Raw genomic sequence first — 17,801 nt, forward strand, 5'->3', positions numbered from 1 at the left:
CCTCTGTCTTTTGTTTCAATCTAAATGAATTTGCCTAAGGTTGGGTGGGATTTTCAGATGCTGGTAAAACAATGGCAGAAAGACAACATTGGCCCTCCAGTGAGGAAAATATGGCTTAAAAATAAATAAAAACTTTGCTTGTGTCTTGAACTATTTGCAGAAGGCACAAAATAACCCAAAGGACCAGAGGTAAAAATTATGCAGGTTGTGCCTGTTGTCAGAAGCTGGGCCATGCTGTGGGATAGCTACAGAGTTTCTCTGGGTTTTAATGTGAGGAGGTAGACTTTCGCAAGTGGAACACGCCAGGAACATGATAGGGACAGCTGTAGAAGAGAAGGAGACCTGGCTGAGACTGTTGCAGGATTATTCCTGGAGTCCAGCACTGGGGAGACTGATACGGGAAGACTGCAGCTAGCCTAAGGTATAGTCTGAGACCCTGTCTGCTAAACAACACCAAAGCACAGAACTAGTGAATGTAGTCTTCTGTTCCAGCTGCTGTAACAAAATACCAGGGCTCAGGCAGCTTCCACAGTGGAAACCTTTTCTGGAACTCCCCACACTGCAATCTCTCCTGAGGCCGCCTTTTGGTTTGCGGGCAGCCTCCTTGTCTTCACAGGTGTCTTTCAATCCTCGTTTTATCATTTTATTAAGGCACCATTCATGTGGCCATACAGCAAACCTAATGGTCGCGACACCCCGAGGTGCCAGGGGCTAGGGCTTCAACATGTGAATTTTAATGAGGTTTTGGCCTTGTACAAGCCCTGTGACAGTATGGTGCCATTTCTCCTAGTGACTCCATGCAACTGCAGAAAGGCTTTGGCTTGAGCCGGGCCGTGGTGGCGCACGCCTTTAATCCCAACACTCAGGAGGCAGAGGCAGGCAGATCTCTGTGAGTTCGAGGCCAGCCTGGTCTACAAGAGCTAGTTCCAGGAAAGGCTCCAAAGCTACAGAGAAACCCTGTCTTGAAAAACTAAAAAAAAAAAAAGAAAGGCGTTGGCTTAAGTGCTGTATTGCAAATAAACCAGGGGAAAGTTTTGTCTGAGTATGAGCTTAGATAGTGAGGGCTGGTGATACGACCTAGCGGAAGTTTGTCTAGTATATGAGAGGCTCTGGCTTTCACTGCCAGCATCACATACAAAGAAAAAAGCTTTTTGCAAAATTTACTTTCTTGACTGGTTCTAGCTAATTTAGTGTATATTTGTGTATTTATAGTTTACAATCTATTGACAGTATATTTATAATGCTATTTCAGGACTTTGCATTATGAAATGGAAAACTACTTATTAAAGAACTCCAACCAACTATGGCACATGACAGTAGTTCCAGCTCCTTGGGAGAGTGAGGCAAGAGGATCTCAAATTTAGGGCTAACCTGGGCTATATCATGAAACTTAGCCTCTATTCTCTATCTCCCAGCCCAACCCCTGCCATTCCTCCTGTCATGTGATGCTGACTCCTCAAACTCATTCGCTTCACTTAAGTGAAATCCTCGTTGCTCTCTGCCTGGCCTCACTTCTGTAAGCATATTGCCTCTATTTTTTCAGTTTTTTTTTTAAGACTTCCCAAAGTGGGTTCAACTAATCCTCCTGCCTCAGCCTCCCAAGTAACTGCCTCTTTATGTATGCCACCACACACACACACACACACACACACACACACACACACACACTGCTAGATTTTTTTCAGGGTAGTGTGTGATTGAGACCAGGTCTCACTGTTGTAACTCAGGCTGGCCTTGATCCCTCACTTGTTTCAATTTCTGTAGGGTGATTCTGTTCATCCATTCATCTTGTCCCTTCTGTGGTTTAGCTGTCAGGAACGCAGCTGCTCCCACCACACGTGTACAAATCTCTGAAGACCTTGCTTTAAATTCCTTTCTGAGGAAAAAGTACTGGAGATGAAAATAATGGCTTTGGTGGCGCGGTGGTGGTGCATGCCTTTAGTCCCAGCATTGGGAAGCACAGGCAGACAGATAGATAGATCTCTTTGAGTTTGAGACCAGCCTGGCCTACAAAGCAAGTTCCAAGACAGGACAACACAAAGAAACCCTGTCTCGGGAAAGGAAGGAAGGAAGGAAGGAAGGAGGGAGGGAGGGAGGGAGGGAGGGAGGGAGGGAGGGAGGGAGGGAGGGAAGGAAGGAAGGAAGGAAGGAAGGAAGGAAGGAGATAATGGCTTTGAGCATGCCAGGAAAGTGTTCTACCACTTGACTATGTCTCCAGCTCTCTTGCTCTAATTCTTTGGGGTTTACCCCCAGAAAGGGAATTGTTGTTTGTGTGTTAATTCTATTCATTTTACTTTTTTAAAAAGCATACTACGTAGCCAAAATAGACCTTGAGTTCCTGTTTCTCTTCCTTCCACCTCCCAAGCTCCCAAGTGGTATACCATCACGGCCTTGATAACTTCTTTGCAGAACCCCATCTACACCCCATTACTCAGGACCTCTGGAAAAGCAGTCAATGCTCTTAACCTCTGAGTCATCTCTCCAGCCCCCTGTTTTGTTTTCTAAGTTTACTACCCTCTAGATTACAGGGACTTAAACCCAATTTAAACATGATCATGAAAAGGATATCATAATTTAGATAGTACTTTCTTTTTAATAGAAAATCACCATGAGTGCTCCACAGAGTTGAGCTGTAGTAGACTTATGTGTGGCTAATCAAGGTTTATTTTTAAAGTGGTTAGCTTCTACTCGAGCTTTACCTAAACACTGTATATTCGTTTTTATGTTTTTTAAACTGCCAAACTGGTGCAAGTGACCTACTGGGTGTTCAATAACCGTACTTACATATATACATACATACATACAGCTATATTCACATACATACCCTGATGTGGTCAGAGGAATTAAAAGAGAGAATATTTTCCTTGTCTCCCAAGGTCAACTAAGTCCCAGAAAACTGTGAGGCACTCTCAGAAGTCTGTCACTATGGAAAGCCACATTTTGTCTCAGAGACACCACTGAATGGACTCTAACCAGTGTCCAGTCTGTAAAGGGGAGAGCTAATAAAGAAGAAAATTCCTCCACACTTACAAATGAAACATTGACCAAGCAAAGCCCAACGTATCCTCAGATAGGCTCACTAGCAAAAGAAGAGACTAGAGGACCTAGAGACTCCTCCCAAATCCATGTGACCTCTGAGGACCAATCTTCAACTGGTCCTGACAGAAAAGAAAGTGATTTGTCCACCTACGTGGTCTTAAACACGCAGAAGGAAAGTATGACCAGGATTAATATGATCAATATATGTTTAAGAGCCCTCAGACATTACTCAACTGGTGTGGAAGAATGCTCTGCATTCTGTCAATTATATTTTAAATAAACACTGATTAGACAGTAGCCAGACAGAAAGTATAGGTGGGACAACCAGACAGGAAGTAGAGGCGGGTCAATGAGAACAGGAGAATTCTGGGAAGGAGGAAGCTCTTTCTGCAGCTGTAAACCCACCACAGAAGCAAGATGTGACTGCCCCACTGGAAAGCAGAGCCATGTGGCTAGCATAGACTAGAATAATGGGCTATATAAGTTATAAGAGCTAATAAGAAGCCTGAGCTAGTGGGCCAGTTTATGTGACCTCTGTGTGATTTCTTTGGGACTTAACGACTGTGGATACCGGGCAGGACAGAAAACCCAGACATTACTCAACCATATAAGGCATTATTTGAACAACTATCTCTCACTAATGATTCTCTTCCTGGTAACAATATTTTATTCTAGAAAAGCACTTCTCACAGTTTTGTAAGAATAGCATCCTGTGCCCCAACCACCAATGTTCTCGATTAGAGAAGCCAGTTGTACAATATCATTTAACCTTATTTTAACTTTATTAATAAACTTTATTAACTCATGTAAATTTTCGTGTAGAATTTACCTCATTAATTTTCTCGCTTAATGTTCCCTACAAGGTTGTACAGTTATTACTTCCTGACTTACATTCTGGAATTTTGCCATCTGTTAAGTTTCATTGTATCCCATTAGATGGACCCTCCTCTGAGGCACACTGTTGCCCCTCCTACATTTTGTCAGCTTAAAACTATTAAGGAGAGACTGGAGCCCCCTCAAATCCCTGAAAGCAGTTTGGCTGACCTCTGGAAGGGGGACTAACAGGCCATGGGCCATTGAACTCATCCCTTCTCTTGCATTGTTTTCAGGACTCAAAACAGCTGGACTGGAGCCTTCTTTGCATCAGTTAACCTTTCTGTCTCACTAGTGCTCAAAAAACCTTAGCGAAATTTTGGATCAGCTTAATATCCTTCAGGACCAACTCGACTGACTCCTGCTACTCTAAGTCTAGCTCTAACCTGCTAATGATGGGACCTGGTACTCCTCCAGGAACAATGCTGCTTCCACACCAAATAAACTAACTTGTCAAAGATGTGGCCCAAAAACACAGGGACACAAAAACACTCAGCCACAAACCTCCTATGTACGAGCTTTCAGTTCCCTGATGCTCTGGTTCCTCCCCTTCATCACTTCTTTTTTCCTTAGTATCCTCATACTTATGTTTACTTACTGAACTTCCTCTATACCCAAACAAAATGTTCCACGTAAGTTCTCCCAATAGCTCCCACCCCACAACTCCTTTTGTTCCTGATATACCTGCAAAAGGGTCTTTTACATGCTGGGAGAAACTCCAGCAGCAAGGGACCTGCATTCCTTTCACCCAGGCTAGATACAATTCTTTACACTAGTCCTATATTTTCCGCTGCTCCCTCCCTTTGATGCTCTGTAGCTCCCTGCTGCTTCTGCCGGTTCTCTTTGGCAGTGGGACTAGTCACCGCCACCACAATCAACTCTATACTCACTTCTCTCTTCTCCTCCCTTCCCTTACCTCCACCCGCCTCAGCAACCTCTGATTTACTCTGACCAGATCATCCCTGTGCTGGATAGCTTTCGTCAGCTTGACACCAACTAAAGTCATTAGACAGGAAGGACCTTCAATTTACAAAGTGCTCTATAAGACTGTAATGTAGGCAAGCCTCTAGGGCATTTTCTTAACTAGTGATTGGTGAAGGAGGTGCAGCCCTGGACCAGTCCTGGGCTCTATAAGACAGCAAGTTGAGCAAGCCACGGGAGTAAGTCAAAAAGTAGTTTTCCTGGGTGGCCTCTGCATCAGCTCCTGCCTCCAGGTTCCTGCCTTGTCCGAGTTCCTGTCCTGACTTCCTTCAATGATGAACAGCAATATGGAAGTGTAAGCCAAATAAACCCTTTCCTATCCAACTTGCTTTTGGCCTAGTGCTTTATCACAGCAATGGTAACCTAACCAAGACAATCTGCTTACAGCCCTTTGTGTTTCAAAAGTCTCTCTAGGAATTCATGCGTCAATAGCATGGTCCAATCAAGGTAGACCTCTCTGTCAGCTAAGTGACCAGAGGACCCCCTCTTCAGCAGGATTTAGAAGTACACACCTTTCTCTTTCTGATGCAAAAACAGCTGGCTACACAGTTATCCTTCTACAGAACTACTGTACATGGTCCAGCCAGCTGTTCTATTACATTTCACCTTACTAAACAAAACTAACACTAACCATGATGTTAAAAGATTTTCCTTATTAACTTTGTCTCAGCGTTTCCCACAAAGTTGTAATAGAGGAGATCCAATGTCCAGTTCTGAATTTATGCTGGTCAAAGAGAAATGTCAACGTCGGGCAGTGGTGGCGCACGCCTTTAATCCCAGCACTTGGGAGGCAGAGGCAGGCAGATCTCTGTGAGTTCAAGACCAGCCTGGTCTACAAGAGCTAGTTCTAGGACAGGCTCCAAAACCACAGAGAAGCCGGGCAGTGGTGGCGCACGCCTTTAATCCCAGCACTCGGGAGGCAGAGGCAGGCGGATCTCTGTGAGTTCGAGACCAGCCTGATCTACAGAGCTAGTTCCAGGACAGGCTCCAAAACCACAGAGAAACCCTGTCTCGAAAAACCAAAAAAAAAAAAAAGGAGAAATGTCAAATTCTCCTTCACCAAACCAATGGCTTTAAGGTAATGGATGATGGTAAAATCATCACCTATGACAAAACCTGCTATTTTTAAAATGATTCCCTTGCCCATTCTCTTCTTCTAATGAGGGCAAAATTTCCCAAACTGTTTTCTTAACTGCAATCTCAGTAAGAATTGTAACAGTACTAAAAGTCTTTTTTGATGTCACAGATGCTACCTCACATAACACACTCCACGGATGCTGTCATCATATGGCGTCTCACATTCTGGATCTTTGCCATCTGTTTTTTATCATGGTCCGTTACATGGACCCTCCTCTAAGAACTCACTGCTGCCCCTTGTACATTATCTTCTGCCAGCTCAGAAACAAAGAAGTCTACACCCCTGTATTGTCAGTGTTCTATTGCTGAAAGGAGACACTATGACCACTGCAACTCTTATAAAAGAAAATGTTTATTTAGGACTGGCTCAGAGTTTCAGAAGTTTGGTCCATTACTGTCATCATGGGAGCATGGGAGCACACAGACTGACATGATGCTGGAGAGCAGCTGAGAGTTCTACATAGGAATCCGAAGGTAGCAACAGAGAAAGATTCTGGGCCTGGCTTGACCTTTTGAAACCTCAAAACCCACCCTCAGTGATGCATTTCCTCCAACAAGGCCACACCTCCAAATCTCTTCCAAGTAGTACCACCTTCTGATGACTACTCATTCAAATATATGAGCCTGTGGGTCCATTCTTATTCAAACCACCACAGAAAGGTGAGTGGGAATCTCTTCATCAAGTCCAGTTTGATTTTTACTTCAACTTCTGTCACAAGGAAAGGGTACAGTTTTCCATTTGCCTTCTCTATCACCATGCAGAATTCTTTGTCTCCTATATCTCATCAACATGCAGGTTATTAAGCACTTTACCTAAACCAGTTGGAAATAAGATATCATTGAAACAAGCTTGTATGCCGGGTGATGGTGGCGCATGCCTTTAATTCCAACACTCGGAGGCAAAGGCAGTTAGATCTCTGTGAGTTTGAGGCCAGCCTGGTCTACAAGAGCCAAGAGCTAAGGACAGGCACCAAGCTACACAGAAGAACCCTGTCTCGAAAACCAAAAAAAGAAAAAAAAAAGAAAAGAGAAAAGAAACAAGCTTGTAGACTTTCATCTCTGGGCACACCATGAATGCATAACTCCTTGTCCAGGCCACCTGAGGCTCAGTTACCTGCCATCCCTCCGCTGGTTAATAGACAATCAAAGGAGCCTCCCAGCAGGCCCAGACTCTGCCACAAGGGCTTAAAGTAAATAAATAAGCAAATAAATAAATAAATATCCCCGATCTTAAGACATATTCAGAATATTTTTCCATTAACAAACACTTGTCAAGACCTTTACAAACTTTAAAATTTATTTATTTATTATGTATACAGTGTTTTGCCTGGGTGGTTGCTTGTACACCAGAAGAGGTTGTGAGCCACCATGCGGTTGCTGGGAATTGAACTCAGGACCTCTGAAAGAGTAGTCAGTGTTCTTAACCTCTAAGCCCTATCTCCAGCCCCCTTTACAAACTTCTTAAATGTTCTGCCACAAGCTACAAAATGACAGACAGTAAAGAGATTGCTTCCATCCTGTTTCTTTTACTGACTTTTAAAAAGACAGATCCTGATTAGGCGTCTCATGTTTATGTAACAATCAGGCCTTGCCTTTCCTCCTAACAGTCTTCCTCCTGAGACTGGAAAGCTCACGAAGAAGCTATGGTGGGGACAAACAAACTCAATTACCATACAATTGCTACTGACTTTCTTTTTTTTTTTTCTTCCTTCCTTCTCTTTTTTGTTGTTACTGTTTTGTATTTTTGAGACAAGGTTTCTCTTTATAGCACTGGCTGAACTGGAACTGGCTTTGCAGACCAGGCTAACCTTGAACTCAGATATTCACTCGTCTTTCCCTGTCGGGTGCTGAAATTAAAGGTGAGATTATAGGTTGCTGCTGACTTTTAAAAAATGACTTTTATTTATTATTTTTTATGCTCTAATGATTTTTAAAGGAGGGAGGACTTGTCTTTCAGTGACTAATCTCAAAATTAAGCACCTATGCCTCATGGTATTAAGAAGGGAAAACAGTAAGTCTTTCAAAGTTTAAGTGGATAGAAAGATGGAAAGATTCTAGTAAAGAAGGATTTAGGTATGAATGGATATGTCCAGATAAAAGAAAGGTAAAAAAAATTTATGCACTTTGTGAAACCAGGTAAGCTGACAGGATGTTTCCAAAATGGAAAGGAAAAGACGGGTTTTATGGTTGTGGGGGTTAGTAGTGGCTGAAGGAATGTGAAAGAAGACATTTTGAGGATGCTACGCACAATGTTAAACTCAAAATCTCACATGTCAGTGTTAAACCTCTATTCAAATTAGTAGTTCTCAGAGATCAACCTGCGCTTAGTAACCACTGTAAGAACTGACCAGCCACTAAAGTTTTACAAAAACAATTAAAGCCGGGCGGTGGTGGCGCACACCTTTAATCCCAGCACTCGGGAGGCAGAGGCAGGCGGATCTCTGTGAGTTCGAGACCAGCCTGGTCTACAGAGCTAGTTCCAGGACAGGCTCCAAAGCCACAGAGAAACCCTGTCTTGAAAAAACAAAAACAAAAAAAAACAAAAAAACCAACAATTAAAATGATCAGACACAGCCTCAAAATTAAATCTCCTTTGGGCATTTGAAACTTCTTTATGTTTCTATTGATGCCGTTTCAGGCTTTATTTTTGCTACAACTCATACATGAGTGTCCTGGGCTGTTTGGAGACACTGACGCCTTTCTCTATAACAAGGACTTCCGCACACGTGATTCACTTCTCTACTACCCTTTAACCGCCAAGGGCAAATCATAATTGAAAAAATTCATTTATTACTTAAATACATAAAAAAAGAGAGGGATTAGGGGGTAACTTCCCAGGAGCAAGTTACATTTTAATTTTGCTGTCATTGTTTTGAGACAGGGTTTCTCTATACAGCGCTAGCTGTTCTGAAACTCACTCTGTAGACCAGACTGGCCTTGAACTCAGAGATCCACCTGCCTCTTCTGCTTCAGTGCTGGTCTTAAAGGTGTGTGCCATCAGACTCAGCTCCACTTTAGTTAAAAATAGCCAGGTGGTGGTGGCACAATGCTTTTAATCCCAGTACTCAGGAGACAGGGGCAGCCTGGTATACATAGTGAGTTCCAGGACAGCCAGGTTTATAAAAAACAAACAAACAAACAAAAGCTCTGCCTCAAAACAACAAAAACAAACAAACAAAAATCCAAGAAACAAACAAAAGCCAAAAAAGAAAAAAACAAAACAAAGAAAAAAATTTACCCAAACTAAGGTTTTATCTAAATTCCCTCAAGGACTGCTAACATTTGGCTCTCATTTCCTTCCTCACTTGGAGCTCTACACTATGCTTCCTCATATAGGCTTCCCCTGGATTCCAGCAGGACTGGCAAAGCCATCCTATAAACTGGTACCAGAAGAAAACAGCCCTGTAACAAAAGAGGGGCACTGCCCGGAATTCCAACCCCATGCAAGTTACCGGTCACTGTTGATTCTTCTCCATGTACTTTGTCCTTATTTATTTATTTATTTATTTATTTATTTATTTATTTATTTATTATGTATACAATATTCTGTCCGTGTGTATGTCTGCAGGCCAGAAGAGAGCACCAGACCTCATTACAGATGGTTGTGAGCCACCATGTGGTTGCTGGGAATTGAACTCAGGACCTTTGGAAAAGCAGGCAATGCTCTTAACCACTGAGCCATCTCTCCAGCCCAGGATTAAATCTTAATGTGTGGTCTTTTACAGGACTAGCATTCTGTTTGTCTGCCTCCTCCTCAAAGTTCTATTGTGCCTTTGTCAGCAGGCTGCCCCTACAGGACACCACAGCTAGGTGTGTGTGACTTCATCTTCATCAGTGATTGCCTCCACAGTCATGCTTCTTCAATAAAATGAGAAAGAGAGATGGCCGTGATGCGAAGACTTCTTACTTCCTCAGAGACTGGAACTTTCTCTGGACTTCGCGTCCGGAGTTAATTCACCCTGAGGCTACTAAGACTTAAGACTGCGGCCCTACTGTGTGCTCAACCTGACTGGGTAATCTGCCTTAAGAGAACAAGGTAACAACTTTACTTGCCTTACATTTCCCATGTAATCAACTTTTACAACCTAAACTAATGCCCAGCTGTAACCTTTGTTTTGTTTTGTTTTGTTTTGTTTTGTTTTGTTTTGTTTTGTTTTCTGAGACAGGGGTTTTCTGTCACAGTCCTGGCAGTCCTGGAACTTTGTAGACCTGGCTGGCCTTGAACTCACAGAGATCAGCCTGCCTCCCGAGTGCTAGGATTAAAGGCAAGCGCCACCTGCCCAGCTGAGACAGGGTTTGTCACAGTCCTGGCTGTCCTGAAACTGGCCTTGTAGACCAGGCTGGCCTTGAACTCACTGAGATCCTGTCTTAAAAACAAAACCAAACCAAACCCTATGTGAAGCTTTTAACTATGGAGTTCTGTCCAAAGAGCTCAAGGCACGGTTCCACTTTCATCGTGTGCACTTCTGTTGTATTATTTACCATTGTTTTTTGTTTGTTTGGTTGGTTTTTGTTGTTGTTTGTTTTTCAGAGAAGGTCTCATATAGCCAAAGATGGTCTTGAACTCCTGATCCTCTGCCTCTGCCCCCCAAGTGCTTGGATCACAGCACGGCACACCATCACACTGGTTTGAACTCATTTTATTTATTGCAGTTCTTGGAGATCAAACTTGGGTCCTTGTGCCTGCAAGCAAGTTATGTACCTCTGAGCCAGACCCCCAAACCAGAGACTACTGATGTTTAATGTTTATGTCTTTCCCGTAAAGTACCATAGGAACTTTTGAACTGCCAGTTTCAAAGCTGTGATCAATATAAAGGGCTTTCTAACAAGTCCAGTTGTTACAGGCATGGGGCCAGCAGGTCTTGTCCTTTCCCTTTCCCTGTCCCTTGCTAAACTGTTAGATTACATTCCTAAATCTAGCCACAAAGTCTATTCACTCACTTGGCCACTTTCTTATGCCTCACTAAAACTCAAAGATCCAGCAACTAAAATTCATTATTCAGCTACACTGGCTAACCTGTCCAATCAGGACATACCAACCCACCCTAGCACAGACTCCCCCTTTCTCCTTAAAAACCACTCCTGCAGAAACACCTGCTGTCTGTCTTTGTTCAATCCAGAGGCAGCCCCCCTCGCCCCCTCTCACACACATACTTATCCCTCCAGGGTAATATATCTCCTTGGTGCTGAGATGTATTCTGTACTGACTCTGAGGCCCCCTTACATAATGTCCTATTTTTGTTTCTCAAGACTGAAAATAGAACAAAAATGAATGAACACAGTGTAAATGCAGAAAAATTCTATCCAAGTTCTATGTTGGTGTGGGATTTACAGCTTGGAACAAAAAAGGTGACAGGAAGTGTCCCTGCACGAGAACTCCCTTATGAACTGGTATAGGAGCTGGCTCAAGGTAACAGCTGCCCTTCTAGAGAGAACATGCAGAATGCCACTCTCTGGCACCTTCTCGGCCCTCACGGTCAGGAAATGCTCATTTTGAAACAGCAGCAGCTAAGCTGAAGACTCCCCACCTCACAGTGACTGCCCCTGAAAATGGCATGTTTGTATGTGCTTATGTATGTGATTAGAAATTTCTTTGGAGGTCAAACCACGCTTTCACGGGGAATGCATACCAGATATTCACATCATGGTTTATAACACTAGCAAAATTATAGTTATGAAGTAGCAACAAAAATAATTTTATGGTTGGGGGTCACCACAACATGAGGAACTGTATTAAAGGGTCACAGCATCAAGAAGGTTAAGAATCACTGAGCTAGAATTATATGAAAGAAGGAAATCTTTCTTTTCTTTTTGGTTTTTCGAGACAGGGTTTCTCTGTAGCTTTGGAGCCTGTCCTGGAACTAGCTCTTGTAGCCCAGGCTGGTCTCGAACTCACAGAGATCCGCCTGCCTCTGCCTCCCAAGTGCCCAGCGGAAATCTTTCTTTCGATTGAGAAAATGCCTCCATAAGTTCCAGCTCTAGGGCATTTGTATGTTTTGTTTTTTGAGAAAGGGTTTCTCTATGTAGCCTTATCTGTCCCGAAGCTCACTATGTAGACCAGGCTGGTCTCAAACTCACAGAGATCCACCTGCCGCCTCTGCCTCTAGAGTGCTGGGTTTAAAGGTGTGTGCCTCCACTACCGAGTGGGCTTTTTCTTGGTGATCTATAGGTAAGGGCCTAGCCCATTGTGGATGGTGCCATTCCTAGGCTGGTGGTCCTAAGTTCTATAAGAAATCAGGCTGAGCAAGCCATGAGGAGCATACCAGTAAGTAGCACCCCTCCATGGCTTCCGGATCAGCTCCTGCCTCTAGGTTCCTGCCCTGTTTGAGCTCCTATCCTGAGTCCTTCCAAAGATGGACTACAATCTGGAAGTGCAAACCAAATAAACCCTTTCCTCCCCAACTTGGTGTTTCATTGAAGCAATAGATACTCTAACTAGGACAGGTATAAAGTGTAACAAACATGGCTTTAATTTTCAGGTTGCTTTTGGAATCAAACATGTGAAACACTTTTTAATACAATAACGACGAGGAGAAATCAGAAGACCTAAATCCCATATTCCTTGGACTTGAACTCTGACTCTAGTTGTGACTTAGATTTCTTGACCCCAGAGTCTATGGTTCCTGCAAGACTGTGTGTATTTCTTTTTAAAAGTCTGCAAAAAACAGTAAAAGGTGCCGGTTCAGAGGGGCAAGTTGCCCTGCCCACTAAGCAGGTTCTACTGTATCTCCAGGGGAGCAGAGCAAGTAAGAGGTCCATGCTTGGATAACATGGTAATCAGCAAAACCAAGCCATCGAGGTCCATTTCTCATGGTCAGAGAGAGCCATGTGCAGCAGAACCATTTAGCAACCTTATTCTGACTACTGTGCTATGTGCCCACACAGGGCAGGGCTGCCACTGTAGACTTGAGATTCTCACACATCAGGACTGCCACCTCTGGTGTGGTTGTTCTCAGGGGTGGTGGCATGGACAAGATGGACCAACCAGGCTTCTCATAGGTACCTGCCACAGTACTTGGCTTCCTGCCATTGTGGACACAGGTGTCTTTCAGAGTGTCACAATGGTGAGACGCCTGGGTACAGGTGGACAATGGCAATCAGACCTGGAAGTGCCTTCCTCTGTGTTCCAGGTCAGGTGGAAGCTAGTCCAAGTCCAGGGCAAGGGCAGGGTTGCAGTTGCTCGTCACTCATCACTTGTCCTTCTCCGGTGGTAGAGGGAGGTTCCAGTCTGCAGGGGGCTTCTGCCTCAAGGCCCATACCAGGGTGTGCTTCCGAGCAGCCTGGACCCGTGCCTGCTCACTCTCACAGAGGGATCGCTGTACAAATGAGATTCTGGTCACTTCCTGCTTCACCACTGGATCCCAACACCCCAGTACCATCACACGGCACCTACACCACTCTCTTCCTCAGCACTTTGCTAAAGAGAGGAACAGATGGGAGCCCACACAGCTCCGCAGCTCAGCTGACTCTATAAACCGGACCTTGACAACTGTTCCATTTTAGCACACACACTTCTAGGCCTTTCTTTCTCTGCAGCACAGGTCATCTTAATGTATCATCTTATTCAGCAGTTTTATTGTGTCCTTTGCATTTTTAGACAGGGTCTTAAGTAGCTCAGGCTGGCCTCATGATCACTCTGTATGACCTTCCATTTCTGATATTGCTGCCTCCACCTCCTAAGCAATATAAGCATGCACAACCATGTCCAGACTCTGACTTCAGCCATTTGATAACAAACATTTCCTAGGCCTCAGCTACAGCTGACCTGGAGAGCCTGGAGTAAGTCTGTAGAGTGGGGACACCGAGTGAGGAAGAGACAGCAGTCTGAAGTTACTCCTGGACTCTGGACAGGGTGTGAGCAAAAGGTCCCCTTATGACAGGGGTGACCCTGGTGAGGTCTTAGGTGCTATGCAGGCTTCTGAAGCTGGGCATGGTAGTGACTATTTGTATTCAAAGAAGTTAGCAGGCATAGCCAAAAGGATTTGAAGTTTCAAACCATCTTGAGCTATACAGCCAGATCCTGTCTCTAAAAAGATCATTATTGTTTAAGAAGCAAACAGAAGCTGAGTGTGTTGGTGCATGCCTGTAATTCCAGCACTCAGCAGATGGAGACAGGGAAATCCAGGCTCAGTGAGAGATCCTGCTTCAATTTATAAGGTGGAGAGTGACTAGGGGAAATGCCTGATGCCCAAAGAGTGCCTCTGCATGCCATGTGTGCACATGTGCACACGCAAACACATACACGTGACATACACACACATATACAAAGACTTTTATTTTTCTTTATAGGGGCTGGTAAGATGACTCAGCAGTTAAGAATACCAGGTGCTTTTCCAGAGGACTGGGGTTTGATTTCCAGCACCCATGTGGTAAAACTCACAACCATCTGAAGCCCAGTTCCAGGGATCCTCTGGCAGTGTATGTACTTAGTACTGACATATGCAGGCAAAACACACATAAAATAAGAATAAAAGTCTCGAAAAACCAAAAAAAAAAAAAGCACTTTAAGATGGTAAAGAAATAAGTGCTCTGTGTGCTGAGGTACTGAGTTTCATGGTGAGTTGCTCCTCCATGACCTTTGCCCATTTCTCTACTCAGAAACATCTTTGCTTTTTGCCCCGATTTATGAAAGCTCATCTATAGTTGCAGACAGTAAGTCTCCAGTTTCTTGCCATACAAACACGCTTTCTGCCATGATTTTTACTTTCACTAGGGGGTTTCTGTTTTCTGTACTAAAAAAAAAAATGTTTTAGGGGCTGGAGAGATGGCTCAGAGGTTAAGAGCACTAGGTGCTCTTTCAAAGGTCCTGAGTTCAATTCCCAGCATCCACATGGTGGCTCACAAGCACCCTAATGAGATCTGGTGTGTCGCGTCCACCCTCGACCAGCAAGGAAAAACGCAACACCCAGAGCTCTTCTTGCAGCAGTTTTCAGGACTTTATTCACAGCAATCTATCTCCTTCTCTTTCTCTCTTTCTCTCTTCTCTCTCTTCTCTCTCTCTTCTCTCCTTCCTCTCTCCCCCTCCCTCTCCGGGCAAACCTCTCCCAGCCCTTAAGTAGGCATGGGCTGCCAATCCCGAACTGCCAGGTGGGCACTGCCCATAGGTTCACGCATATGCAGGCAGCTGATAATCATTGCGTGATCATAGCATAGGTCAGACTTTAGCCATAGGAGTTGATTATACATCTCCATCAGGTGTGATTCCACGCAGCTCGCTACACTGGTGCCCTCTTCTGACCTGCAGAGACACATACAGGCAGAACTCTCTCTATATAATAAATAAATAAATCCCTTTAAAAAATGTTTTAGCCGCTTGTTTTCATCATTGGTTTGTCTGTTTCAAAATGTTTACGAATGTCTTCAACACTGGACCTCTTGTTTCTGGATATCCCTATCCCTGTGTACTGGAGTTTCTGTTCCCCATCACAGTGACCACGAAAGCAATACCACACTGCAGACTGGAGTGTGCCCCAGGAAGGCAGGGCTCCCTTTTCCACCCTGAATCAGAGATCACTCAAGGAGACAACTACTTGTTTAATGAATGGCTCCCTAAACTGAAGTAATAAGAGCTGCGGGGCTGTGTCCCCGGCACCTGGCCGCCCGCATGGCCAGCTTATGCCTCGAAATAATTACAAGGAAACTGTATTCTTTTAAACACTGCCTGGCCCATTAGTTCCAGCCTCTTATTGGCTAGCTCTTACATATTGATCTAACCCATTTTTAATAATCTGTGTTGCCCACAAGGTGGCTTACCAGGGAAGATCTTAACCTAAACTGTGTCGGGTGGGAGAATCATGGCGACTGCCTGACTTGGCTTCTTTCTCCCAGCATTCTGTTCTGTCTATTCCGCCTACCTAATTTTCTGTCCTATCAGGGCCAAGCAGTTTTCTTTATTAGTTAACCAATGAAAGCAACAGATAAGATACAAGACCCACCTCCATCACTAAACTAGTCATGTAATGAATGGATTTAATTAATGTATCTTAGCTCTTCCTAGGTTTTCAATCACTCCCATTTGGAGTTAGAAGAGAGGCTCACTGACACGGGAAGCACATGAAATTTCGGAGCAAGAAGCTCAGAGTTAAAAATTCACCAGCTCCTTACCCAAAACTATAAAAGCAGTAACAATGACTGGGAGAGGGGACGCTAGAGCTACTCGGAAGGGAAGGTGTCGGCATGCTGGGCCTTCAGGCAATGCTGCTGCCTTTGTGTCGTGACCCAAAAGAGTCATTGGCTCACTTAGCTAGATTAAGTGGAAGCATTTCTTTGGTCCATCATTTCGCATGCTATTCGGAATAAGCAGAGGCAGCACTCAGGAAGCAGAGGAGGCGGATCTCTGTGAGTTCGAGACCAGCCTGGTCTACAGAGCTAGTTCCAGGACAGGCTCCAAAACCACTGAGAAACCCTGTCTCGAAAAACCAAAAAAAAAAAAAAAAAAAAAAAAAGTAGAGGTTTCTTCACAGCTCCCCAGCGAAGGTCCAGCCTCAGTACTGGTCCCTGTCCTCTACAGTACTCTCCACGCTCTCAGAGCCAGGCTGGCCTCCAAAGGTAACTCCAGTCACACGTGCTTGAACATTTTTGGGTACTCTCAGGTTCACTCTTATGCCCTTACAGCCACCCTCATGCTCCAGGCATTTTGGCTCTTTTTCTCTGTCCTGTCCCCAAGGGCCGGCGGATAACCCTAAGGCTGGGCAGTTGTCCTTCCTCTCCCCAAGCCTCTCTATACCTCCCTTCTTTCTGCCTCCCTCCTTGTACTTGACGCGGTCTAAAGTCCCTTCGATGCCGCAGTTTGGGGCTCTTCTCAGGAGCGAAGCACAAGGGGGATGTCCCCGAAAGATCTGTGCACACACCCACACCCTGCGCGCACCTGGGCCTGGGGACTGTGACTCTCCTCCCACTCGCGGCAGCTGGCCAGGTCGCGCAGCCACTGCCTGCAGTCGGGCCGCTCGCCGTGGACGTAGTAGTGATGTAGGACGTGGCCGGCGCTGCGGCAGAGCTCCCACTCGGCGCGGTAGACCTCGCAGGGTCGGGGAGGCTGCGGGAAGGGACAGCGTGAACGCGGGCACACGCGGTAGCCTAACACCACCCAGCCCAGCAGCCCAGCACACTGACCTGCCAGCCGCCGGCGACCGCCATGTCCAGGCCCCGTGTGACTGACAGAGACATGAACCAATGAGCTCCAAGTAACTTCACAGCGAACAGGACGTCTTCACTGAGTGGCCGATTGTCAGAGGCCTCTCCACCTGGCGTCGAGCCGGTGCCACGACTTCAAAGCCACCTGACAGTCTGAAACCCTGCAGTTCCGGCCAACTCGCCCGGTTTTTATTTTTCAAATCTCGAAGTAGTTTATCTTTGCAAGTGCAGAATCTTGAACTCCGAGTAACCCACCTGGCGATCTGAGACTACGGGGATTTGGCCTGAGCATACAGGAAGCGTATAGATGAGCTTGATTCCGTGTATGAAAAGGAGGAGGGAGCAGGCGCGGAGTGGCTAAAGGGTGAAAGAAGCTCTAGAGGCCACAGGCTCAGAGGTGCACACCTTTAATCCCAGCACTCTGGAGAAAACGGGTACCTCTGTGAGTTCTAGGTCAGTCAGGGTTATACCGTGAGACCCTGTCTCAAAACAAGAGCCAACTTACGGGGCTTGATAGATAGATGGCTCACAGTTAACACTGGCTGCCCTTGATTCCCAGCACAGGCACGGCAGCTCACAAGCATCTAAAACTCCAGTTCCAGGGGACCCAATGCCCTCGTCTTTAAAAAAAAAAAAAA

General features: G+C 45.0%; 1 protein-coding gene across 1 annotated transcript; it reads right to left on the reverse strand.

Moving 5' to 3' along the window:
- Positions 1-12,477: 12,477 nt before the first annotated feature.
- C1H22orf39 (chromosome 1 C22orf39 homolog) lies at positions 12,478-17,262 on the reverse strand. Its single transcript, XM_075969342.1, has 3 exons — positions 17,143-17,262; positions 16,898-17,065; positions 12,478-13,346 (listed from the first exon to the last, which is right to left on the reverse strand). Exons 1-3 carry the CDS (start codon positions 17,194-17,196, stop codon positions 13,221-13,223), a joined length of 348 nt encoding a protein of 115 aa, XP_075825457.1. The 5' UTR covers positions 17,197-17,262; the 3' UTR covers positions 12,478-13,220.
- Positions 17,263-17,801: the final 539 nt, after the last annotated feature.

This window comes from Microtus pennsylvanicus, chromosome 1, assembly GCF_037038515.1.
Source record: "Microtus pennsylvanicus isolate mMicPen1 chromosome 1, mMicPen1.hap1, whole genome shotgun sequence".
Classification (NCBI taxonomy): domain Eukaryota; kingdom Metazoa; phylum Chordata; class Mammalia; order Rodentia; family Cricetidae; genus Microtus; species Microtus pennsylvanicus.